Source organism: Agelaius phoeniceus, chromosome 12 (assembly GCF_051311805.1).
Source record: "Agelaius phoeniceus isolate bAgePho1 chromosome 12, bAgePho1.hap1, whole genome shotgun sequence".
NCBI classification, from domain to species: Eukaryota; Metazoa; Chordata; class Aves; order Passeriformes; family Icteridae; genus Agelaius; species Agelaius phoeniceus.
The window spans coordinates 13,373,186-13,399,847 of record NC_135276.1 but is presented as its reverse complement, the minus strand read 5'-3'; the positions used below and the strand labels follow the sequence as shown (position 1 = coordinate 13,399,847).

Genomic DNA, 26,662 nt, shown 5'->3' with positions numbered 1-26,662 from the left:
CTCCTTCTCCCTAAGTCATGCTGTTGTCTCATCCCAAAGGTGAGAGCCTCAGCTGCTCTCCCAGCCTCCCGAGGAACAGGGGAGTGTCCCCTGCCAGAGCAAGCCAGGGTGGCTCTGAGCTCCCACTCAGAGAGACACTGCTGCAGCTTTGTAAATCTCCTCCAGGTTTTATGAAACTTCTGAAATCAAAACGGTCAGTTTGAAGCCTGCGAGGGTTTGTTTGTTAATTGCTTCAGTGAAGACACAGTAGCTGAGATACCTCAGCAGAGAGAAAATTCCCTTCATAAATTTCAGTGCTGTTCACTAGAAAGTGACCACCTAAAACCTAGAAACCACTTTGTCATTCTATAGCAGAATTTCTGTGGCAGATAGTAGATCTTGACAGCTAAGTAGCAGGGAGAAAAACTAGAAATAAAAACAGAAGTAAAGGGTACTACTGCAGCATAGACATGCTGATTATCATAGTCTATGTAATTCCAAAGCTGTAAGCCTAGAAACAGGACTGTTTTGATACTGAATTCTGGTGGAGCAAAAGGCAACAAGAAGCCTGTTTGTCTGGCAAAGTGAGGTATGTATTTCAAAAACATACCTAAGATTTTTACCTTAGTTCAGAGTGCCTGTCTCAGTTGACCTGAGTTTGGCCATATGTATGGTTTTGTGCAGTTAAGTTGAACTAAGTCTTGAAATTACAAGATTATGGCTAAAGCAATACACACCTCAAAGGGTGCACCACAGTTGCATCAGTGACCTGAATAATAGTGAGGATGATTTGGATTTTTGCCCTGCCTTGTTAACTTTACTCTGAAGCAAACAAAAATACCTTGTCTCCACTCCTTTTTGTTATTACCAGTCAAGACTGATTGGCCTCAGTACTGCTGCAGGCTCCAGTTCATGAGTGACATTGATCAGCTAAGAGCTAATCTTATCAGCTGGTTTGTACAGACTCAAGTAGGAGAGTGCTGAAATACTTCATGTGTCCAAACAGGTACAATGGAATTGTTTAAAGATCTACAAATGCAAATTAAAATGGTGACCAGGGTTCAGCTCTGCCAACTTCTGTGATTTTTAAATGAGTAAAGAAAACTTGGTAAAAAAAACCAACCAAACAACAACTTTGTGGTACAGAATAGCTCTCCAAAGAAAAACACATGCCTTTGGAAGACTGCAACGGACCTAAATTTAGGGCACAATATCCTTTCCTTTACTTTATGCTAAGAAGACCATTTCCCAAGAGGGACAAGTCTTACTCAATATAAAAGGCTGGATGGAGGCTGTTATCCTTGTAGGGCGGAGCTTCAGCATCTCTCACGGCAGAAATTCAAGCTTCATTTATTGACTGGTGTGTAGTTTCCAAGTGAGGAACAGCGTAGAGAAGTGCAGAAGGAAGCGCTGCGCACAGTGTCAGGGGCTCAGTGCGTGCTGTGGGCCGGAGCTGTGCTGCTGCCGTGCCCGCGGCTGTCACAGCGCGGGAGGAGCCGCCGTGCCCTCGGTTAGCGGCACCGGACGGCGCTGCCCGGGGCCGGGCTACTCTGCAGAGCAGCGCACCCACGGCGGAGCCCCGCAAGACCGCGAGGAGCAGCCAGAGAGGGCCGCTGCTTTCCAAACCCATCCAGGAGCACCGCCCCACTCCGCCCGGCCCGGCATCTTGGAGGACACGGTCGCCACCTGTTTGAAAACGTTGTTCTCTACGGGCTCGGCGCCGCTTGCAGGCCAGGAGCAGCGCCTCGGCCGGCTCGGGGCCGCCGCGCTTCCGCCGCACACGCAGCACGGCCGCGCCCGCCATGGTGACTGCGAGAGAGGGCGGAGCGGCCGCGCAGCGCCGGCCCCGCGGCTCGGGCTCAGCGGCGGCAGCGGGGAGCAACCGCCGTGCGCGGGACAGGGACACGCGGGGCCGGACACGCGGGGCCGGGGCGGGCACACCCACGGGGCTCAAGGCGGGCACACGCGGCGCCTGGGGAAGGTACACACGGCTTGCGGAGCTGTTGGCCTGGGGCTCTGAGGAGGGACGAGCCCGCGGCTTGTCGGGCCCGCTGCGCTGGTTCCGGGCTGGGGACGTGTCCTGGTTGAGGGCAAATTTGGGATAAAACCTCCAAAAGGGGGCCCGTCCAGAAAGCAAACCCACATGGCCCCTTCCCCCAACGGATTCGGGAAGGATTCCTCGGAGATAAGTGGAAAGAACCTGTTTATTTAACAGGCACAGCACCCCCAGCATACAAAATGAACAATACCAGATGGCACCACTCTGTCACTGCTCTGAAAAAGATGCCAAATTCGGAAATCTCTCTGGGGGATGGTCGTCGCTCTGTTATCAGTCCCTCCGGCACTGGGGTGGCTGCTGCAGCCACAAGGTGCAAACTCTCGGTGTTTCCCAGGTCCCAGTCCGGATCAGGTTTGTGTAGGTCCAAAAAAAAGGGAAAGGAGAAACAGTCCAGGAAAAAATTTGGACTGCTTAGATACGAACTAATGAGCAGAAGCAAAAAGCGAGAGCAAAGCAGAAGCAAGCAGAAACAAGAGCAAGAACAAAGCGAAAAGCCAAGCAAAAAGCAAAAGCAGCACTATGTACTGCTCTGTCTCTGTGTCCCACCAGCCGTGGGGGAGCAGCTGATAGCAAAACCAAAACAAAACATTCACTCTTCAGAGCCTGTCTTGAAGGCACAGAACATAATATCCAGCGTAAACAGAACACACGAATGGGGATACAAGCATCATAACACCACTCTAGGACAGGATGGCGGAGAATGCTCTGGCTGTGCCCCATCGCAGCTCGTTCCTGAGGCGGGCAAGGGCTGGGCCTGTGCTGGGTCCCCGCTGTGGGGGGGAACAACTTTTGAAGTGGGACAATCCACGGGTCTCGAAATTGGCACAGAGACCTGAGGGATGGGTGTTGGAACAGCAAGTGACTGGAACTGTTTGCATCAGCCGAGAGGGAAGGGAATATACCAAAGTGGTGGGATATACCCAGTGTATATCCACTCTAGTGGTAAATTCAAGTAGTGGGAGCAAAGTCTGGCAACCAGAGCCTCCTACATGATGCTGGAGTCAGAAAAATGAATCAAATTGCGAGTGGAATGGTCAAACTAAACTCTGTTGGGTCAAGAGCTCCGAAGCTAACCCTTACCAATCATTGGGGGAACTGAGAGAATACTGGACAGAACCAGGAAAAACAAATGTAAGGTGGAAAGCCCCAGCTGGATTTTTTTGGATTTGCAGGAAAAAGGCGTACAGCAAGTTACTTCCAAAATGGAAAGGATCATGCACTTTGGGCATGGTCTGACCCATGTTCTTCACTCTCCCCCAAACGAAAAGTAACCTGTTAAGGGCCCCATTGTATGAGACCCTGAACAGGGGAAAGAGGAGTCTGGAGAAGATCCTCCCTGTCCTAAGTAGCAGGCAGACTTGGAGAGAGGAAGAATGGCCGGCAGCAAGAATAATTGAATATTATGGGCCGGCTACTTGGGCTCAGGACGGAAGCTGGGGATATAGGACCCCAATTTATCTACTGAAGCGACTTACCAGGCTGCAGGCAGTGGTAGAAATAGTTTCGAATCACCCTTCGGAGACCCTTGACTTGTTAAGCTGGCAGCACACTCAGGTGTGGGCTTTTGTGTACCAAAATTGAATAGTGTGACTATTTGTTGGCTGAGCAAGGGGGAGGGTGTGGAAAGTTCAACAAGTCAGAATGCTGCATTGAGACTGATGATTATGGGGAAACCATAAGGGGTTTGGCAGTGGAGATGAAAAAGGTGGCTCATGTCCCAGTCCAGAAATGGAATTCTATCTTGCAGTCAACCTGGTGGGACAGACTATTCGATGGAGCCTGGTGGAACAAAAAGGTATTTTTTGTAATGTGTTCAGTAGCTGGGGTCGTATTCCTTCCATGTCTAATACTGTGTTTTATTAGATTGATACACACTCCAGGAAATACTTATTGATGGCAGGCAGAAGGAATTCTGCAGTGACACAAGTACAGGGTATGCAAATAGCAGTTGTGCCCATGGACCTGGAGTTGGCTTCTGGAAACAACATGTCCAAAATCATGAGCCTGGGGGAGGGTGGATGTGCCAGCAATGCCGCTGAGATCCTTGCAAAATTTGAAAAACAAGTCAAAATTAATGAGAATAGTTAAAATGGCTATCAAGGAATCCCTCAAGGAGAGCAGGGCATGCAGAGAGTTTAAGTCCTTTTCTTTGTAGGAGATCCTTGGAGGTGGAGGGTAGATGTCCAGCCTGCACAGTGAAAGAAACTCTTATGCATATGCAGGATTACAAAAGAAATCGGGGTGCTTCTGGCTCAGGCATAAAAAGCTGTATATATAAACAGCCTTGCTGGAAGTGGCACTTGGAACAGAGGGAGGTCTGATGCGAGAGAGGTCAGATCCAGGTTCACCCAGCGCCGACCCCGGGCTAGACACTGTCTGTTTGGCTGTGGTTTTTGAGGACTGTTTTTGATCGTAGAAAATAAAATCTTTTGCATTTTGATAATTTGGCTTTTTGTTTGATCATTTATAACACATCTATTTATAAATATGAACGAGGTCAAACTTTCTCTGGAAAAAGAGGTGTCATTTATTGAAATAGCTAAAAGGAACGGAATACCTAGGATAAGCCTGAGCACCCACACAGTGAGCCAAAAACGCTACCCCCGAGTGCACTGGGCTCTCCCCAGAAAGCAAATTTCCAAAAAGAAGAACCCTGACCCAAACGAACTCCCCCCATTTATAGCCCCCTTCGAGTCCAGGATTGGTCCACAATGGATCCTCATGGTGATTGGTCCATTTCCAGGCTCCTCATTGGTCTTTACCACCGTTCATTCTGGACCAATTGTTTCTGCAGGGTTTCGAATGATTGGTCAGATCTTCCATCCAAACCCTCTTCAACCTCACCTTGCCCCACCAGACTGCCCTTCCACCAAACCCTGGACCCTTCTCCTAGAACATTCTAACAACCCTCCAAACTCTTAACATAATACAATTAATATTACATAATATATACAATATAATTGAACTATACATTAATCTAACATAACTTAACTTTTACCTCTAACACACCCATCTGTTTAATGTCCACCAGCTGAAGCTGGCTGCTCAGATAGTACATTCTCCTACAGCAGCAAATGTTCACCTTCAGTGTGCATTTTATCTCCAAAACCAGGCTGTTAGTCAGAATCCAAATCTTCAATCTGATCATATCCAAATTCCTTCAAAACATCCTCTCGATATTTGTCCCATGTTCTTCTTCTGTAACACTGGTCCTCATCACTGAAGCTCTCTTCAGAATCTGCAGAGAAAGCATCAACACTTCTAGATTATCCATTCTTTTTACTTAAAAAAAATAAGTTAAAAACAGACTAGTTTAAGCTTCTTGAGAAACTAACGAAGTCTGAACAACTTCTGTATGAGCTGAGGTTTGAACTGTGCTTGAAGGACTTGGGTATGGACTTCAGAAGGCAGAGGCAGTGTTTCACAATCATGTGGACCCAAGTCATAGATTCCTTATGTAAGCAAGCAAACCTCTGCAATTCCAGCAGCCTCAATTTGACTTCTCAATTTTGTCTTTTCACAAACATTAATTTCTCTTCTAGTTCCAAGAAAGATAATCCTCCTCTACACGCATTTCACCATTTTAAGAGCAAAATGCTACCCCAGCAGTGCACAGTTAAGTTGCTTTTCTAGGGATAGCATGTAAAAAAGAGGGGATGTATACATGCAGGAAAGCAAACAGCATTTATGACAGGTGTACCTTTTTCTCCATCTTCCTCCGGCAAGAATTCATCTTCCTCAGGATAATCATTACGCCAGTTATTTTCATCATTTTCATCATCTTCATCATCATACACTTCCTCTGGACCAGGATCATCATTTACCTGCATGTCAGCATAAAACACAATGATGAGTGTCTGTGTTTATAGTGAATGTTAAGTAAATTTTCATCCAGCTGTGCAATACTATACAGATCAGAAAGAGCCAGGAAATACTTATTGATGGCAGGCAGAAGGAATTGTGCAGTGACACAGGGCATACTGCAGGAGAATTTGGAGTTGTCACTGCATTCACCACACCACTTCAAATGTGCTTGAGGTGAAAAATCAGTGAAGTCCCACATGTATGTGTTCCAGTCCAGCATTTCACTGTTAATGTCTAGCTTAATCCTACTCACTTCAACAGTAGTGTAATAGATCAGGGAAGGCAGAAAATCATTTCAGGCTCCCAATATACAAGTCTGTTGATCACAGGAACTATACAATACAAGACTAAACCCTACATTAAACTTCCTAACTCCACAGTCACTGAAGAAGAATTTATTAAGAAAAAATATCTCTCATGAAGATTAAAGTCAAGTCCTCAAATAGTGTAAAAGTTGTGTTCCCCCTTGCTCTTCTTTTCATTCAGTCCTATTTACAATGCCATTTTACTGGCTGTCTCCTAATTGCAAGCAAGACATAAATTAGTCAAGTTTCCTGTGCCAAAATGGAATTGTCAGTTTGAAACCAGACAGATTCTTCTCATGACATGAGCAGCATCCCTTCCATTTTGTTATATGATGTCCTGGGATCATATAAGAGTAACCTGCAGGAACGTGGGACTGGCAGTTACAAAAGGCCTAACACAGAAGTCACTGAGCATACATGTAGTGTCTACCTTAAAGGACCTTTCTTGGCATGGCAGCTTCCAAGAGCAGAATTTTAAACATCTTTTATTTGTGGTCTTTCTTATTGAGAAAGATTGTTTTTTCCACACTCTTACCCATTCATATTCTTCTCTATAGGGCTGTACAGAAAGGATATTTTCAATCCAGTCAGGGGCTGATGTTTCCTTATAGTAGATGTCATAAACATACTCATCTTCTTTGTGACCGTGTTGTTCTTTACCATCTTCAGAAATGTTTAAACGCTCACGGATCATCTCTACTGCATTGCAGAGGATTGCATCTGGATTGGTCTTCTGCTGAGAAAAAATGAAAAATATTTCCAATAAATTCATGCAAAGTCTCATTTACAGCCAACAGTTTTCAGATGAAAAGAGAACTTATCCATCAGACCAGGGCAAAGAAAAATAGGGTGGTACAAGCCCTTCCTTAAGCAGCAGCTCGGCACAGTTTGAACATTAGTGCACTCAGGATCCTCATGAAACATTCCAACTTGCCATCTAGTTAAAGCTCCTATGAAATAGTGGAATACTTTCAATCTGCCCACGTGCTACTCAACAGCCATCCCAAAGTACTTCAAGTACCCCAAGTTCATAGCTGACCTGTGGGTTTGCAGTGGTTACACTGGAATCTCCCACTGTCTCCTCTTCCTGTATAATATCAAACAGCTGGAATTTTCCACAGCAGTCTGAACTATTATCCACAGCACCAGTCTCCTCTGGTGAAGCATCCTGCAGTGCTTCAGACCCCGATCTGTCCCCGTGGGGCACGGCCTGTCCGTCTGTGGCAGGTGCAGCTGTGTGCGCACAGTGGGGCCGGTGGCTGGAGATGACCCGGTACCGCTTCTCCTTCCTTTCCGCCTGCTTGGCAAAGCGCAGCTCCTGAAGGATTTGCTGGGTGCTTCCCAAAGGGGGCCGCAGGCTCTGAGCTGCCTTGTCCCGCGTGATGGCATCTTTAACATATTTCTGAACTGGTTCATTCTGGGGGAAAGGAACAAAGAGGAGGAGGAATCTAATGGTAACATCAACATAGCAAGTCATACTCCTTCCTGGAAGGGATGAAGAACTGCAATACCAATAATCCTAACAACATTCAAGTAACTTCTACTATGACTTTAAGCAACATAATCATAATATTCTCTTGTTAGGAGGGGAAAAAAGCACAAGATATAGAAGTCCTATTTCAATTTGATTTTTACACAACTTTGTAGTACAGAATAGCTCTCCAAAGAAAAACACATGCCTTTGGAAGACTGCAACGGACCTAAATGTAGGACAGAATATCCTTTCCTTTCCTTTATGCTAAGAAGACCATTTCCCAAGAGGGACAAGTCTTACTCAATATAAAAGGCTGGATGGCGGCTGTTATCCTTGTAGGGCGGAGCTTCAGCATCTCTCAGAGCAGAAATTCAAGCTTCATTTATTGACTGTTGTGTAGTTTCCAAGTGAGGAAGAGCGTAGAGAAGTGCAGAAGGGAGCGCTGCGCACAGTGTCAGGGGCTCAGTGCGTGCTGTGGGCCGGAGCTGTGCTGCTGCCGTGCCGCGGCTGTCACAGCGCGGGAGGAGCCGCCGTGCCCTCGGTTAGCGGCACGGGACGGCGCTGCCCGGGGCCGGGCTACTCTGCAGGGCAGCGCACCCACGGCGGAGCCCCGCAAGACCGCGAGGAGCAGCCAGAGAGGGCCGCTGCTTTGCAAACCCATCCAGGAGCACCGCCCCACTCCGCCCGGCCCGGCCCGGCCCGACCCCGATACCTTGGAGGACACGGTCGCTACGAGCTTGAAGAGGTTGTTCTCTACGGGCTCGGCCCGGCGCCGCTTGCAGGCCAGGAGCAGCGCCTCGGCCGGCTCGGGGCCGCCGCGCTTCCGCCGCACACGCAGCACGGCCGCGCCCGCCATGGTGACTGCGAGAGAGGGCGGAGCAGCCGCGCAGCGCCGGCCCCGCGGCTCGGGCTCAGCGGCGGCAGCGGGGAGCAACCGCCGTGCGCGGGACAGGGACACGCGGGGCCGGGGCGGGCACACGCGGTGTCCGGGACAGGCACACGCGGCATCCGGGGCGGGCACACCCACGGGGCTCAAGGTGGGCACACGCGGCATGTGGGAGCTGCCGGCCTGGGGCTCTGAGGAGGGACGAGCCCGCGGCTTGTCGGGCCCGCTGCGCTGGTTCCGGGCTGGGAATGGCGGGGAACGCTCCGGCCTTGCCCCATCGCAGCTCGTTCCTGAGGCGGGGAAGGGCCGGGCCTGTGCCGGTTCCCCCCTGTGGGGACTCCGGGAGAGGGGCCGCCGCCGGCCTGATCCACATGGATGCTCTTCCATGAGGATTTACTGCTGTGTTGGTTTCTTTCCGCCGTTGTGTTCGCAGGGGTTTCACCTCGATCATCTTCAGGGTCCCCTTTCAGTGTAGGGCTAGGTGACAGATTTTAGGTTAAAACGTCCTTGTGAAAAAAGCATAAAGCGGTCACCAGTGCTTCTGGACAAGACAGATGTAGTGGGGGAAATGTACAAGAGCTAAAGTGATAATTGTTGTGTTTACTAAAAGTTTTATGGTTGGTTTTATTTTTTTCTTTTTTAACAGCCAGCATTTGGTGTATTCTATTGAAGCGAAAGCAAAGCTGCACACAATACATAAATAATACAATACGGCTTGAGATTGATCATGAAAACCTTTTGTGGAAGAGCCAATCCAACCACTGGCTCGATGGAGTGGCTGGAAGAGGGTGAGGACTATGACTACCACCAGGAGATTGCAAGGTATGCTTGGAAAAGTAGCTTGTTCTGTTAAAGGACACCGAAAAATGAGCAAATCCAACATTTTTTTAAGGGCAGTTTGGGGGTCTGTCTTTGTAGAAATTCCAAGGGCATGAGGTGACCAGACTGTAGAATCGTCTAAACGGCAGTAAATGTGCCCAGTGGTGTACGGAGCAGAGCTGTCAATGTAAAATGTTGTAAACCATTCTCCAAGTAGTTTCCTTCTAACTTTTTAAAATTGTTTTCTGTGGAGCTGATCCTGATACTGACAGTGTATCAGGATCTGTAAATCCTGAGCTGGTAAAATGCATTTACCAAATTGCTTTTAAATGGCAGTGCAACGTGTAACTGCCAGTTGTCTGTCCTTGTTGTAGCTTTTTAAGAGTTTAGTGTAATAGCCAGAGAAGGTGAGAAGATTTATTTTGGGGTATTTTTGAGTAGTGCAAACCATGAAGAAATGGGAACCAAAGAAATTTAAGTCTCAGTAAGAAATAGGTCATTAGTAGTCTGTCTTTCATTGCTCTGTATGAATCTATGTGTGTCCCAGGTGCTACTTCACAGCTGTTTTGTCCCTAGGTCTGTCTGTGCCTTGGGTCCATTGCTGTGGAGAGCTTTTGTTCCAGTGGTTCATGAGTTGATTTATATGCTGATGGCCAGATCACTGGAATTACATTATCCCTTAGATTAGAGAAACACTTCAGGTCTTCAGAGTGTGTCAGTTTGTACATTTGTGGGGCACAGGGACCAGTTGCTTTGCAGAATGGAGTATTTAAACTGGAATATCTTTCATTGCAGGTCACGCTATGCAGATATGCTTCATGATAAGGACAGAGTAAGTACAGAACCAAAACCCTTTTGAATGGTGGGAAAAGAGCCATTGCATTTCTCTTGAATAGCTTCACTGTGTGATTATATGGGTTTCTCTGAAAGATTAAATGATCACATTTTTGTACTCTCTAATGTAAGAAGATGCCTTCTTACATCTGACTTTACTGTTCTGTTGTTTACCGCAGAACATTTTTATATTCAATAGCCAATTTTGCTGCTCTGTGTTTGACATTTTTGACAGAGTGCTCGTTAGATGAAATTTCAAAGGTTGTAAAAGTGAAGCTGAGCTTCTTAGTTTTTATAGGAGTATATGTAAAGTCTGTTCTTCTGTGGTATTTCTACCATATGTACAGGCATGATGAAGTCTGCCTGAAGTGAATAGTTCAAATGTTCATTTTCCTCTAGCCATTAAGTCAGCTTTCCATCAATAACATTTTGAAAGATTTTTTTGGTGCCTCCACAATGAATATTGAATTCATATTGAATTAAAACTTGTCAGTGGGATAAGGCATTTAATGAACTTTGTAGAGGCAGCAGGTTGTGTCTGAGTGATAAAAACAGCTACTGGAATTATATGTATCAAAGTTGTTGACTAGAATTGTTCAGAAGGGGGTCCAGCAGACCTTCCAAATGTATAATGTTCAAAGGTTGTCTAGTCCTTGGAAAGGCTTGATAAATCATTTGGAAAGGAATGTCTTACAGTAGGTCGTTATAAAGAAAATATAACCATATATATCAATCTGTATCTTGTGGCTGACAGCATTTATTTTCTTCCTGTTGTTGGTGCTGGTGTGCTTACAGCTCCATTTAATGGCCTGTGACTAAAACCCAGGATTTACACTTTTAATTCTCATGTATGACCCTTTTTGAGTAAATGAAGAGAGGAATCTAAACCAAGATATTTCAGCTCTTGTACTGCCATAGGGAGAATATGACTATTTGAGTGGTCCTGCAGGGGAAAATTAATCAGAAAACCTGTAGTATCTCCCATGGGTCTGATTATTATTTACTTGGGAAAATACATGACATTTGGAAATCATACATATGTTATGAATAGCTGATTGACCAATGGTAATATGAACATTATGATAAACATTGATATACTTTAAATGGGCTGATTCTGCCAGGTACACTTGATATTGCTGAAGATGGCTTTGGTGTGACTGCTTGGCATGAGGAGTGTCTGTAGGACTTTTTCCGATTATAAACTCACAGTCAAAGAGTGCAAGATTTCTGCACAAAAATTAAAAACATAAATGGATAAAAGGTTGCTGATTTTTTTCCTTTTCCACAGAATGTGAAATACTACCAAGGTATTTGTGCTGCAGTGAGCAGAGTAAAGGAGAGAGGTGAGAAAGCAATTGTGCTGGACATAGGGACTGGCACAGGACTCCTGTCCATGATGGCAGCTTCAGCTGGGGCAGATTTCTGCTATGCCATTGAGGTGAGTGTTTGTTAGGGATTGCACATAGTCAACATGTTCTTTGTGATGCTCTTATTTTCAGGTTGTGTACTATCTCTGTTATTTTTGTTCTGAATGAAACAGAAATTCTCTTCACAATTACACTGTTAATATAAGCAGGTTTTTGGCATCCTTCAGTGAGTATTTCAGTGCTGGGTGTTTTGGTTTCATTGACATCGTGTCTTGAGCACATGTAAGTCTTTAGGGCCTTCTGTTGATGCATGTATAGGTATCTTTATTTTTACAAAGAAATGAATTTGTTTAATGTAAATGCTACAATATTAATGTGTATTCTTGTGTTTCAAAAGTTAAATTGGAGTAGCTTTTGGATGCAGCTGATAACTGTAACAGTGAAGCTCTGAATTTTTCAAGTGAGGCTCATTGCCTTGGTTCATGAGAGTGAACTTCAAACATAGGAAAAGATAGGACGGTGTTAATTTTTGTTCAGAACTAAATGTATTACATTTTGTGTTAGTGCCCTTCCATTTTTGAAAGCTGACTTGAAGGGTACCATTTTGTTACACTCTCGCTCTTCACAGGTGTTTAAGCCCATGGCTAATGCTGCTGTGAAGATAGTGGAGAAAAATGGTTTTTCTGACAAGATCAAAGTAATCAACAAGCATTCCACTGAAGTCACAGTTGGCCCAGGTGAGAAGAATAGGCTAGGCTTGAAAAAATTAGCAAGTACCTGAAAACCATGAAGGAATAGCTCTTACTCTTATTTCTTACACGTTTTTTTGGTTAAAACAAGTGCGTTGAGTACACTGAGGGAGCTGGTATGGGTTCAACTTGGGGAAGAGGAGGCTTAGGGGAGACTTCATCTCTACAACTGCCTGAAAGGAGTTATTGGGTGAGAAAGGTGAGGGTTGCCTCTTCTCCCAGGTGACAGGATGACAGGAAATGGCCTCAAGTTGTGCCAGGGAAGGTTTAGACTGGAGATTAGGAAAATTTCTTTTCACGGGAAGGGTTGTAAAGCATTGAAAAGACTGCCTAGGGAAAGGGTAGAGTCAACATCCCTGGAAGTGTTGAAAAACATGAGGACATGGGTTAGTGGTGAACATGGTGATGGTGCTGGGTTAGTGGTTGGACTTGATCTTAAAGGTCTTCAACCTTAAGGGTTCAGTAATACTTTACATTCTAGAAAGTAACACTGGAAATCTACAGAAGAAAGTGTTCTGGTAATATCTCAGTAGCCATTTGTATTTCAAGTAGGAAATAATTTCCAGTCTTCAGCAGACTCTTTAACAGGAATAAGTTTTTTAATTACTTGTGTATTCAGGTAAAAGATTTAACATTACAATGCTAATTTGTGTCTTTCAGATGGAGATATGCAGTGTCGGGCAAACATCCTGGTAACAGAATTATTTGATACAGAGCTGATTGGAGAAGGAGCTTTACCAACCTATGAGCATGCACACAAATATCTTGTACAGGTAAGAAAATAGAGGGAGTGTGTCACATCTATCACTAGAGAAATTCTTCTGCCTTTTTATAAAGTAGGCTAAAGATTATACAGAACTTAGGCTTCTGTATCCCTTGATAAATACACTATCAGCTCTGCTAGTTTCTTATTCAGTCAATAATTTATTAGATTCATTCCTAGAATAAAGCTATTTGAATTCATATTGTAAATCACAGGCTCTGAAAATACACCTAGTTGCTTTGGTTGAAACCAATAACTTGCTGGTTAACAAATGTCTTTCAGAAAGGCATCCAGTTCTGATTTGAAGCTCTCCTTAATAATAACTTTGTCCCAAGATATTTTAAAAAATTCTCCTAAATTTGATGAGCTTCACCTCCCAGGCATTGATACATTTTTGGTTGGATATCCTTTTCTATTGTGTTCTTACTACTCCATATGCATTTTGCATGTGAAAATATTTTAAACAGTGTATTTAAATAACATCCTTTTTTTGACTTACAATCTAATTTTGGGGCTTTCTCTTTTACATTTTCTAATATTTTCCCTTCATTAAAATGTGGATGGCAGAACTTTCTTTAGGTTTCCAAGTTTCCATTCATGAGTTTAAAAGACACCACATAAAGACAACAGCACTCCATAACTTTGTAGTGATCTCTATTTAGAACTCTTAATTGCAATTAGTCTTTTTTCTGTAAAAGCATTGTTTTATGAGTTCATGGTTGGCTCTTGGTTCTTAGTGGGATTTTTAGGACAACTTGTATGTTTTCCACTCTTTAACATGGATACAAAGTTATCCTTGCATAAATATTTGAGCCATTATTTTTCTTATTTCCTCATTGCAATTAGCACCTGTCTTGTATTTTTGATAGCTTAGTAGTTTTCTGCCCTGAGAAGCTCAAGCTTATCTCTTATTTCAGAACAAGAATGGAAATGCAAGTTTAACTGAGGCTAGTAAACAGATAATGTTGCATGGTTAGTGAAGTAATCTGGCCTTGCTGAACCACACTGAACAGGATAGATATGTGCATTCTGTTTCACAGAGAGACAAATTGCTCTCATGTTACAAAAGTCTCTACAATAACTTGTGGTTTAGATTTCAAAGCTCCCAGTCCAAATTCTCTTTAAATGGGTTTGCATTTCAGTTGATTTAATCTTACTTATGTTAATAAGTGAAACTTGTTGAATGTGTTTACCCTTTGTTTTGAACACTCAGGAAGGGTGTGAGGCAGTGCCTCACAGGGCAACAGTCTATGTCCAGTTAGTGGAATCCAGAAGAATGTGGTCCTGGAAAAAACTCTTTCCTGTTCATATTGAAGCAGAGGATGGTGAAAAAATACTTGTTCCACCTTCAGAAATGGAGAACTGTCCAGGTCTTCCTTCTGTTTGTGATATCCAACTGAACCAGATGCCTTCAAGTGACTTCAGTACCCTTAGTGATGTGGTGAAAATGTTCAGGTAAGGGAGACATTGTTTTGTCCAAAACAAAGTTATCCTGTTATGCCTTTCATATAAGCTGTGTATTGAGCTTAAGAAACTGATGAGAATTTCTGAAGAATTCATTTTACAATTTCCTTTCTAATATTTCTTTTTACAATTTTCATGCTTCCCTGCAGTGTGGATTTCAGTAAACCAGTACAGAGTGCTTCTACCTGCTATAGAGTGCAGCTGGAGCCTGTGAGATCTGGCAAGGCACAAATTGTACTTTCCTGGTGGGATATTGACATGGACCCCTCTGGGATGATAAATTGCTCAATGGCTCCCTACTGGGTAAAACCCACTTCTGCTTTGCAGGTAAAATACTGAGCCTTCAGATACCAGTGTCAGATGACTGAGCAACTCTTTGGAGTACTGGGGGGTTTAGCAGCTCTGCCTTAAATAGCTTAGGAACTTTGCTAATATTTTTTGTATTGGAAGATACTAAATAAGCAACTTGTAGAAATTTTAGCTATGGTATATGCCCATTTGAGGTTTTCTTTAATGTTAAACGTTAAGGATCATCTTTTACATAAAACTTAAAGACTGAAGCTGTCCTTGCACATATTATTATTTCTTTTATGTTCAAGAAATAAAGATTTCTGTATCTTTTTCCTAAATAGTCTCTATCCCTGATTAAATATTAGTCTGTGTTTTGCTTCCTTGTAGTTCTTCTATTAAATTTCCAAGTAAGTGTTATGTTTGTGGTAATATATTTATACTCTCATAAGAAAAAAAGAGGCTGGTGTAGGAAAGTGCTGGATTGATACAGATAATTACAGAAGTACTATTAACTCAGATTCCTGTGGTTTTTTGTGAGTGAATTTACCAGTAGGATGAACTTAGTCAAACGGAAGTTACAAAATGATTGTCTACACTTAGCATGTTTGAGAATAAAATTTGAAATTATCAAATTGGAGGTGTTCAATCAGCTTAGTGTGACTGATCAGCATAGGATATTTGCAGTGCAAAAACCATCTTTTTGAAACACAAAATAATTGTGCTGTGATCAGAGTGACACTAAGTGTCATAATTCTGGGTGCATGAGGCTGTCAGCAGATCAATACAGGTTTCTAACACAAGTTAACTGTGGAGGGTAAGCAGCATTAATAAATGAAAAGCAGTTTTTGGTTCTTTTTTATTTGGTTGCAATAGAAGCTTGGCCAGTGAGCAAGCCAATGGCTTTGGGTTTATTCTGTTGCAAGAAATCAGTATTATTCAATATGTGATATTGGTCTTTATTCAGCCTTGCTAAATTGAACAAAGTTCTTTAAATTAATCATGCATTTTCAAAGTTGTGCCTATTCTTCCTAATTGATTCCCTACTATTTGTTTACTTTCCATTTGCTATTTATGAGTGAGTTTCTCAGGTTTTCTATATCAACTTTTTCAGTGGAGAGATCACTGGATGCAGTGTGTTTATTTTCTTCCACGTGAGGAGCCAGTTCTGCAGGGTGAGAAGTTGTCCCTGACTGCCTGTCGTGATGAGTACTCTGTGTGGTACAACCTGCAGAAAGCCAGGTAACAATCTGTGGGAAAAGGCTGCAGTACTTGCTGCTCTTAGAGCAGCTCCTTTTCTAGAAGAGCAAGATTAGAGCCTAAAGAGTAGAAAAATATTAAAGGCTAATATGGGCACAGGTGGAAAATACACATTATGCTTAAAACCTCAGTTGGACTGCAAACTCCTGCTTAGTACCTGGTTGCATTCTCTGACAAAGAAGCATAAAACAATCATGGTTGATTCCTGGAAATCCTAAAATACAGCACAGCTAAAGTGGCATACAGGTAAAGAAGTGAAATAATTGCCATTCCATTTTCTATTTTCCTAGTCAGCATTGTCTTTTTGAGGTTGCTGCCTTTTGCTCAGATTAAAAAGAGTTTAGTCATGTTGGCTGTCATGGCAATTGCAGCAAACATTTTTTAAACCAGTGCTTGCTTTAAAATGTCTGAATCTGCTGTGCCTTTTTTACTTAGGAATCCAAAATCCAAACAAGTAACTGTTGAAAGGGCAAAGCCTAATGTACCTAACAATCACAGTTAGTGGTAAAGTGGGGAATGGTTCTCGGTTTTGTCTTTTAAAGAAGGTGAAAATTCTTTTTGACCCCTCTTCATTTGGAAATGCAGAGTTACACAAATGTCTCTGGAGAACCAGTAGCTTCAAAAAAGTGACGGCAGAGTTCAAATTCATTACTGTGTGTATCAGCCAAAATGCGTCAATGTGTTGTTTACAAAAATGTCTTACTGATGCTGTGGTTGATACTAGACTGCAATATTTTCCAGAGCAGGGGAGAGCAGAGCAGAGGAAGAGGAGCACAAAGCAGATGTCTGTGTGGAGAGTCCTGTCTGTAGGTGTCGTGCCCATCTGCTGTGGAACAGGCCCCGCTTTGGGGAGCTGAATGATCAGAGCCGAACACACCAGTACATCGAGTCCTTGAGGAAAGTGAGTGCTTGCAGGTTCTATTGCCTTCTCTGAGGGATGCACACACTGCTTTATTTATGGAATTATTTATGGAATTTGTTTGTCCCCTGCAAAGGACTTTGCTCACAAAGTGTATTTTTCTTCCATCAGAAGATGGAAGGTATAGTTTTGTCTTGAAAACTTCAGTATTAAATTTATAAATGGTAAGCAGCCATTTGTGCATAGGATTTGTAGTAGCTCTGGGTGTTTGTTAAACATGGTATTGGCAGTTGAATAAAGACATCCATTACATTTTTGAGCAAACTTTTTCAGACCTAAGCCAAAGGCATTACATGAGAATTTTTTTACAGTCATTCGATATGAAAGTGTATAAAGTGTGGAAAACTTTTCCCTCTGCAATAAGAATAACAATGACTATTTGTTTTCTGTAGGTTCTGAAAACAGATAGTGTTTGCCTCTGTATCAGTGATGGCAGTCTGCTGCCTGTGCTGGCTCATTATCTTGGAGCAAAACAGGTACAGTACTTTGTCCTGTTTTTCAGATCTTTGCATTTTAGCTTGGTATTTTTTTCTCATGGAGTTCATTTCCAGCTCATTATTTAACTATTTGCAGTGCCTCTTCAGGGACAAGTGAGGAATAGGCTCACATTGTGTTGAAGGGGAGGTTAAATTCATCTCTGGTCAAGCTGAAGTCTAGGAAGATAATAATTAACAGCAAATTTGACATTTACCAATTTGTAGTTTTGAGGGAAAGTTCCTTATTCCCCACCGCTTTCTGTTTGCCATCTTGTTTCTTGTTTCTCTGAAGAAACTCTATGAACCTAAATGTCTGGGAGGGTATTTTTCTTTTATGTTTGCAATTCCATAATTACATTTATTACCTAGTCTGGAGTGGAAGATATGTAAGGAAGCAGTAAGAGTACTGGCTCTGTGTGTAACTGAGAGCTGCCTGGCTGTCTCAGACACATAAATGCCCTACTTGATGGGGGGCTCTTTAAACTAAAATATGTTAGAGCTGAACTGAGTAGCTGGGAATGTGTAATGTAATATAGTCCTGAGGAATGTAGCATATTTCCTAACAATTCATCAATTTTGGATAAAAACTAATTTTTTTCTTACTGCAAAAGGCTTCTGAGCACTTTCCAGCTGATACAGTCAGGTTATACTAAGCAGCATTTACAATTTGGCACAGTGGTGATATGCCTTCATTTGTTCATGAATAAATATGTGCTTAGCACATATGTTAATATGCTGTGTGCAACTTAAAAGTGGAAAATAAGTATTGGCATTCTGTTGAGGTTTTTTTTTTTCCTGTATAGCTGTGAAAACAGAAGTATTTAACCTGTAGTTTTGGGGGGTGTTTTGTTGTTAAAAAAAATTCATTATAGTGGGCTCTGGAATATGAACTGTGCTCACTAGGGCATCAAAATGTTGCTTCATTCTTCGGTTACAATACTTTTAATTAAAAACTATAAAGGTAGTTTGACTAACTGTGTTTTTTCATTAGGTGTTTACCTTAGAAAACTCTGGGGTGTCCTGTTCTGTCATGGAAAAAGTGAGTATCCATTTTCTGTTAAAGCTGGATCTCTCCTTGCAGATGCCTCTTGGCTTGTCTGCTTGAGCTGCTGCTCTGCTGCTGCCATTGCCTTGGTGATGAAAGCCAGGCTGTTTGTTTCTGAGGGTTAGTGAGAGCATCCCAAAGCTTGCACCAGTCTCAGCTGGCAAGCAGCATCCAGCACTTCTGTCTCCAGCTGGGACAAGTGGGAATGTTTGCTGTGCCTTGGGGAAGGCTCTGCCAGAGCAGTGGAAGCTGTTCAGGAGAGGCAGCTGCTGCCTGAGGAGTGACTGGAAGCAGCTTCCTGGAGTCATCCCTGGGCTGTGGTTCCTTTAGTTGGCACTGTGTATTTGAAAGAGATCTGGCTCAGCCTGTGGCTCAGAAATGCAAAACCAGGAATGGTGGGCGAGGGAGGGCTGGAACCTGATCTCAAAGAAAAGCCAAATATGCAATGTATTCATAGGTGAAGTGATTCTTACTTTGCTGGATTATCCTTCTCATATGCTTCAAAGTACAAATGAATGAAGGTGGAGCAACTTTTGTGTTATCTGCCTTTTTGGATAGATTAGGGCACATGCTCTAGTTCCCTAGACATGCTGGCTCTGGGTGCATGCAGCCTTCAAGAATAGACTTGTATCATCCTCATGAGTTATGGCAGGCAGTTTTGTTAAAATTTCTTTCAGTTGCTGGGGTTTTTTTCCAAACTTCTTTTTAATAAAATTGTTATTTTGGACTCAATTGTGGCTTTTGATAAAGACAGTGTGTTAATGTTTGATTTTAGTTTTTTAAAGCAAATAATCTTGAAGATAAAATTAAAATAATAGAAGCCCGTCCAGAGTTGCTGAAGCCTTCTCATTTGGAAGATAAAAAGGTATGTTACAGTTGTCCATTACACAGGAGTTGGTAGGGAGCAGAAGGTAAAAATGAATTGTACCCACAATGAATTCTGTTACATCCCAATTAATCTAAAATGTAATGAGTAAACGGTTCACACCATGTGCCACTAAAATTAAAGAAGGCTAAAGAATGTGGGAGGGTTGTTGCTTTGTTTTTGAAGGGTCTGACTTTCCCTGCTGCATAATTGCCCCAGTAGTTAAGGCAGTTTAACTGGTTCTACCAGGCTGTAACTCTTCCACAGGCCACTCAAGAAGATTGCAATCTATTTGGAAGTAATAACATACTTCAAAACTTCAGAATTCTGTGACTCATTACAAAGCTTCCAAACTCAAACTGCAATATTTTCTCACAAACTTTGTTGCATAAAAATTCAATTTAAAATGTGGTAGCTAAACCCACAGAACAATGTCCAGCGTGCTGTACGTGCAGTGTACAATAATTAAATCCCTATGGAGCAATCTAGATGATTTCACATAATATATTGCACTGGCAGCTACTGGAAGATCTAAAGAGCCTGTGTTGTGAGTTGTTTTTCTTTATTATAATGCTTTTTATCTCTTCCCTCCTTTGCCAAGATTTCTGTCCTTGTGGGAGAGCCGTTTTTCACGACAAGTTTGTTGCCATGGCATAACCTGTATTTCTGGTATGCCAGGACAGCTCTGAGCTCTCACCTTGCCAGCAATGTCACTGTCCTACCTCAGTCTGCTTCTTTGCACATGATGATTGTGCAGTTCCAGGTGAGTGATGATCTCACTCCACTTTGTGGGGCTATAGAGAATGTGGTTCTCTGGTAGGCTGTGAGATGTTTGATACTACTGGGAGCATTACCTGTGCTGGATAGTGAAAGTGGAGGGGCTGTGAGGGTTAGATCTTGGCAGATCCATAGCTGCTCTAAAGTAAACCACACACAGAAATGGTAAGAAATGTTCTTTAGAGGAGTTGAAAATAGTGATTAAAGAATTAACCAACTTAATAAAACCTTTTCCTCAAATTATCTTCTGATTCTTGCAGTAGTTGTAATGGTTTAGCAATATATACATAGTATGTGGTTTCCTATTGAATTTAAGCTACAGCTAAAATTATTGCAAGATTTCCCATTTCCTGTGATAAAGCCAAACAAAATGCTCTTGTTTCTTCCAGGACTTGTGGAGAATCCGGAGTCCCTGTGGCATCTGTGAAGGTTTTGATGTCCGGACTATGGATGATATGATTAAAGTAAGAAAATCAGTTTCACCACAAGTCTTAGCAAAATAAAAATTCAGTTTGGTTTAATCAAGCATTTAGTAACTGTTGAAAAACTTGTGTGTTAGGCAGAACACCATTGTTTGAGGTTCATTTGTATCAGTTTCTAGAGCTTTGCTCTAGATTAATTTGGAGGAGTATAGGCAATTGTAGAGTGGGATTCATATTGAGGGAAGAGAAAATTTCAGTGCATTGTATTTTGAAAGTGCCCATTTCTGTTACAGGGCTGAGGGCCCCCGTCACAGCATTTGTTTCATGCATGTAGGACATTTTCTCCATTGTGACTAAGTGCAGTCCTGCCCTCTTGCAGCTCTATTGCTTGAATATTTTGGATGTGCAGTTCTGTCGTTTTCAGTTAATTTTATTACTTCCTTTTTTCAGGATTCTCTGAATTTTAGGGAATCCAAGGAAGCAGAACCTCACCCGCTGTGGGAATATCCCTGCAAGTCACTCTCAGAGCCCCAGGAAGTTTTGACATTTGACTTCACAAAGACTGTGCCACAGCACTGTCTCAGCACAGAGGGCTCTGTGAAGCTCTTAAGGTCAGTTTCCTCACTGCAATAAATATTTTTGTCATCATCCATTTCTTTTCCTTCTAGTCAAGCTCTTTAGAGGAGCTGAGTTTAGAGCTCCTTTAAGTGTATTACACTTAACTGGTGCAGATGTACTTGGCAGATTTTAATAATGTGACCTAAGATTGTGGAAGTTGCTCTGACACAAGCTTCCTTTGGGTATTCACAGTAGGCTATAACAATAATACAATAATGTTTGATATTATTAGATTAGATAATATCATTAGATAATATGCCTCTGTTTTAAAAAACAACATTTTAATAGCTCTCACCATGTTTTAAAATTTAAATAGATTAATTTATAGTTTAGAGAAAATAAAATATTACCTGGATGTTTTTTAGTGTTTCTGTTTGTTGCCTACTGCTGAGTTCTTGCAGAAAAAGCTTCTACTTAGCTTGTCAAATTATTGTGTTTAATAATTAATAAATTATTATGTTTAATAGCTTTAAAATTATATGCTAGTAGCATATAATTGTTGTATATATGTTAATAGCTTTTAATGTATATATTATCCTTTTAATGTATATGTTATCCTTGTAACTATAATGCTGGCAGTCTTTATATTTTGCCACATCTTTTGAGATACTTTGCACTATAACTGTGGATTGTACTTAATTCTGTAAAGAATTTTAAAATGAGAAAGCTTTATTTTTTAACTATGTAGAGCTTATGTAGCTCAAACACTGCTATGTTTCTCATTAAACAAAATTGAAGCTTTCGTAGACTGCAGAGCCATCTGTGGGGTCTCTGTGCCTTTGCAGCAGTTGTTTTCAGGCAGCACAGGGACATGACCTCTGCTTCTTGTGGAGCAGGCACTTGAAGTGACACCGTGTGTGTGGTAAATATTTCCCCTGAATTCAGAGCCAGTAGAAGCTGGGGTCTCTAAAGGAAGTTCTCAGCTTATGCTGTGTAATTCATGCCATGTTACTCAGTGCTGGTTAAGTGGCTGTGCTGCTGAGCAGATGTAGTTATGACATGTTCTCTTTTTTGCCTTTTTTTGGATTTCATATCTGCAAATACTTTAAAGTTTCTGCCCCCAATTACCAACTCAGTCAGCTGTTCAGCTTTCTTTCAAGGAAGGAAGTTGTTGATGCTTTTGCAGCTCTCACTTAAGCACTAGTGCAGTGTTTAAGCTGCCAGGATTGTGGAGAGTGACAGTTTCTATCCTGCATCTCTCCCCAGGAAAGGCAAGAGCCATGGAGCAGTTCTGTGGATGGAATATCATCTTACTGCTGATATCTCTGTTAGTACAGGACTGATGCAACTGTCCAATGAAAAGGTATATCTTCATTTTAATTCAGTATATCAAAGTCTGTAGGATTGCACAGGGTCTCTGCTGGCCATGCTTGGGTTGTGTAGTACCCCTTCCCACACTGGTTGAACACTGTGTCATCAGAATTACTAAAAATATCTGTTCATGTTTTTATGGGGAGCAGGGGATGTACCTTAAAATGGGAGAGTCTGATTTGCATCCAAATGCTCCCTAGTTTGGAATCAAATTCAGAACTTAAATGGGATGCTAGGTCAAAGCAGAGTTTTTTCTCTGCAAATAACCTCAGTTTAACAAAAGCAAAAGTTTGGAGAGGAAGAAGTAAGTATTTTTAGTATTCTCTCTCAGTATTCTTTGACCAAATCCATTTTTAGGTCTGTGACTTCAGTGTGTGGTGTAGCAGATGGGGTTTCAAGTGTTCCATAGTGGAGTGGATGGCAGTGTAAATGATAACTGTTGATCACTGTGTGCTCAGCTGGGAACAAGAACTCTTACTGCATTGTTACTGTATAATAATAATAATAATATTGTAGATTTTGACTTCTTTCACTTTTAACTCTCTCCTTTAGGGAAACTGTGAATGGAATCCCCACTGCAAGCAAGCTGTTTATTTCTTCAGCTCTGTTATTGAATCAGAAATTCTGTCAGACCCTACTGCTGTCACATATGATATAAAGTTTGACACAAAGACAGGAGAGATTGCCATGGATTTTAAGCTATTATAAAATTCTTTCCTCCTGCTCATATTCCTAAATTATAATAAATATACAGTATTTCCTTTTTTTGTACAGCAGAAGGTTTCTTTTATGGTGTTCAGAGAGCAAACTTTTCTTAAACATACTTCTAACCTTTTTGGGTTTGTTTTCAAAATACAGTTAGTGAGGTAAGGAGGAACCATTTCTTTGGGGCAGGTATTCTTGTCAGGGTTTATATACATATATACACACATGCTTTTCATCATCTCTTTCAGGGTTTTACATAGTGTTAAGGAGGTACAGAACAGTTGATTTGACAATAGCAGCTGGTTATTGCATGGCATATCATTGGATGAGGACACCAGGCCTTACACTGACATTAGAGAAAAGTGAGTTAAACACTTCTATTTCTAGGCTGTGCTCTTGTCACTGTAAAATGGGAAATAATCTCCAGACTGCCCACAAAGAAATCCCAAGTCAAGCTACATATGTACATTAGTACATTTAATAGGGAGAAGGAAACAGCTTAGCTGCTCTCAGACTTGTCTAAGATGTGGTTGGTTCTAAGCTGAAATGGCCAGGGAATTAAACTGTGGTGCACTGATGTTCTGCTGCAGCTGATGATCTGAGATGCTGCATTTCTGAAGAGTCCTGTGCCAAAAAGTGACCAAAATCTGGAAAGCTGTGACTGGAAATTAGAAAGTTTCTATAATTTGAATATATACTTTCTAATTTCCAGTGACAAAACTGATGATAGTCTGACCAGAACTAAAGAAAAAGAGTCATGGGCAAAAAGCAAATCTTTATGAGATATGTAATAGTCAATATATGATTAAAAATTACTAATTCCATCAGAGGTGTAAATAAAACCTGCCAGTTTGGCTAAGTTGTGAGCTGCTCTGCAGAAGCACATGTCCACTGCTGAGGTTTTCTTAGTTGCTCTCCAGATCACATTGGATGCAGTGGCATTGTGTGAAGTGAGTTCTGCTTTAGATGAAGAATCAATTGATAGCTGTTTTGTATGTGTGACCTATTAAAGTTTTGATAGAAAATCAATGTCCTGCCAGTCCCAAATTATGTCAGCCATCCACAAGGATGACAGTTACAAAGCTACTCCTATTTCTCTGAGCAGCAGCTTAGCAAAGTGAAAGGAATAACATAAAGAAGCCACGAGGCAGCAGGAGCCTCCCCTACTCTGCTTTCCTGGTCACCATGATACATCATTCTTGTGAGTAAAAATTCTTCCTTTTTTTTCCCTGATGCTGTGATCATATCTGTAGACCCACAAGCAATCTGCAATATTCCCAAAATTTTAGATCCATTTTTCTCATGAACAGAAACCTTGCAGCTCCTGCTGATGTGTGTGAATTTCACTTCTCCAAACTGTACTTTTAAGATGCTCAGGGTGGGTGCAGTGAAAGGGAAGGGAAGAGGCTGGATGCAGTAGCAACCACCTGCAGAACTGTGTTCCCAGGGCTGAGCTGTGAGCATGTAAGGAAGAACATCTTAAATTTCAGTGCACCTGGAGCAGAAATTGCTTTGCTGCTATCCAAAAAAAAAAAAAAAAAACACCAAAAAAAACTGGAAGGAGGGAATGGTGAGCATATTTTAGCACCTGTGGGTTCCTTAGAAGAGCAAAATGTGATGGATATGCTCAAGAAACCTTGTGCATGTTCTAATTCACTGTGAGTGTTACCAGCATCACTAATGCTTGCTGATTTGGCTTGTGCATTTAGACAGGCACTGCAAGTGCTTTAAGGATTTAAAATTAAAATTGTTAAAATTGCTGGGAGCTGTTGAGTTGAGGCAAGCCCTTACCACAAGTGTGTGTAATTAGGACTATTTATTACATGTAACAGTCTTTCTTGACTTACGTGAATTCTTCAGGTTGGGCTTAAAAACCTGGTGTGATCTGTCAACTGTGTGGAAAACAGCTGCTTACAGAGGGACACTGGCCATTTCTTACATATGTGTGCAGGAACAAAATAAGGGACTGTTTCTATCTCTGTCCTGTTCCACAGGGCATTTTACTGCAGGCACACACTTGGGGGAGGAAAGGCACTTTATCAAACAGACACATTACCCAGAGCAGCAGTCAGCCTCCATTTGTTCCCAGACCTGACAGAAGCATTGCAGTGATGTTCTGAGTTGGAAGAGCTGCTGGCTATGGGCATCCTAATAAGCAGAGCAAGAATCCTATTTTCTCTTGGAAGGAACTTATTTGGTGCTGCCAGCACAGGCAATTTTTTTTCTAAATGACAATGGCTTTGATCCTGACTAAGCCTGCAGGCACAGATGCACGTTCTGATAGAAACAGGATCTTCTGCCAGCACTGAACTAACAGCATTACAGTTCAGATATTGCAATAGAGCTAGTGTATAGCTGGGCAGCTTTTTTAATGCAAGACACAGGTTTTAGTCAGGTATTAAAAGTCAATAAACTACCAAGTGTTGCCATTCACATTTAACTTCCCAATTTTGGCTTTACTGCAGAAGTAAGTGTTCTGTAGTTCTGAATTGCAATATTTTACTAAGGTGTGGTGGTTACCACAGCACAGCTCCACAAGAGGGTGCTGAGAACCCGCTTCTGAATTTCTAGCACATTATAAATCAGGAAAATGCAGAGACTTGCAATGCAGCTGTCTGATGCAAATCACATTTGTGTTACGAGATACACTGTACATTCATGCATGGAAGTGGAAAACTAGTGCAAAAAGTGGCAACTGCTAGTAAATCTAACCCAGACCTGCACCTGCTGTTAAAGCAGGCAGGCAACAAAGTGTTTCATGCTGAATACAGAGTGAATAGTGCTCCTTGGACAGTGAGGTTGTCATGGCCCTAATGAAGGACAAGTCTTGCATTTTAAAGGGTGTTTTCTAAATCATGGCAGGTGCAAGATTTGCTCCTTTATTTGCACAACTGGTACCTTTTGTCTGAAAGCTGGGCACTTCAAGGACTGAGATCCTGGAGCTTGCTTTTCTCCTTCATTAGTCCCTTTGAAACTGCTCTGTGTGGGCTTCCTGCATTTAACAAGATAGAGGATGCAGTTCAGGACTAATTCATTTAGTCACTCATCTTTTGTATTCTATTTGTAGTTACAGCTGGTTGTTAGGGGGGGAAGAGACTATTAGAGCTTCCTAGAGTTGGATTTTTCCAGTGATGATTGTGAGCTGAATACAATGGGTGCTTGTGTTGTCATTCTACCTTATTGACTCTGATAGCATTGCAAAATGTTAATTTGGCTTGGTACTTAATCATTGTAATACTTCACATTTCCAAGCATTTTATGCAGATTAGTGATTAAGATGCTTCTCAGAGAGGTATGTGTTGTCATCTCTATGTTTTGGATGAGAAAAAAAACTAAGTGTGGTTTGTGTGGGTGTGAGAGTGTTTCATCTGCCCCAGGCTCACTATAAGATTAGAGCCTCAGAGCTAAAAATG

The 26,662-nt window shown here is 42.0% G+C and overlaps 2 protein-coding genes across 5 annotated transcripts; one reads left to right on the top strand and one right to left on the bottom strand.

Moving 5' to 3' along the window:
* Positions 1-4,541: 4,541 nt before the first annotated feature.
* Positions 4,542-8,750, bottom strand: SLC7A6OS (solute carrier family 7 member 6 opposite strand). 2 transcript variants are annotated; one of them, XM_054640751.2, is made up of 5 exons: positions 8,394-8,750; positions 7,247-7,624; positions 6,743-6,943; positions 5,739-5,862; positions 4,542-5,276 (listed from the first exon to the last, which is right to left on the bottom strand). In XM_054640751.2, exons 1-5 carry the CDS (start codon positions 8,733-8,735, stop codon positions 5,155-5,157), a joined length of 1,167 nt encoding a protein of 388 aa, XP_054496726.2. In that variant the 5' UTR covers positions 8,736-8,750; the 3' UTR covers positions 4,542-5,154. The 2 variants fall into 2 exon arrangements, with proteins under 2 accessions (XP_054496726.2, XP_054496727.2); XM_054640752.2 differs by having other exon boundaries at positions 6,743-6,940.
* PRMT7 (protein arginine methyltransferase 7) lies at positions 7,995-23,317 on the top strand. Of its 3 annotated transcripts, none has more exons than XM_077184833.1 (18): positions 7,995-8,426; positions 9,214-9,389; positions 10,182-10,218; positions 11,509-11,658; positions 12,216-12,324; positions 12,997-13,109; positions 14,313-14,554; positions 14,713-14,890; positions 15,966-16,093; positions 16,853-17,012; positions 17,423-17,506; positions 18,498-18,545; positions 19,327-19,416; positions 20,018-20,179; positions 20,583-20,657; positions 21,066-21,226; positions 22,440-22,536; positions 23,097-23,317. In XM_077184833.1, exons 2-18 carry the CDS (start codon positions 9,295-9,297, stop codon positions 23,250-23,252), a joined length of 2,085 nt encoding a protein of 694 aa, XP_077040948.1. In that variant the 5' UTR covers positions 7,995-8,426; positions 9,214-9,294; the 3' UTR covers positions 23,253-23,317. The 3 variants fall into 3 exon arrangements, with proteins under 3 accessions (XP_077040948.1, XP_077040947.1, XP_077040949.1); XM_077184832.1 differs by lacking the exon at positions 7,995-8,426 and adding an exon at positions 8,581-8,718; XM_077184834.1 differs by lacking the exon at positions 7,995-8,426 and adding an exon at positions 8,726-8,970.
* Positions 23,318-26,662: the final 3,345 nt, after the last annotated feature.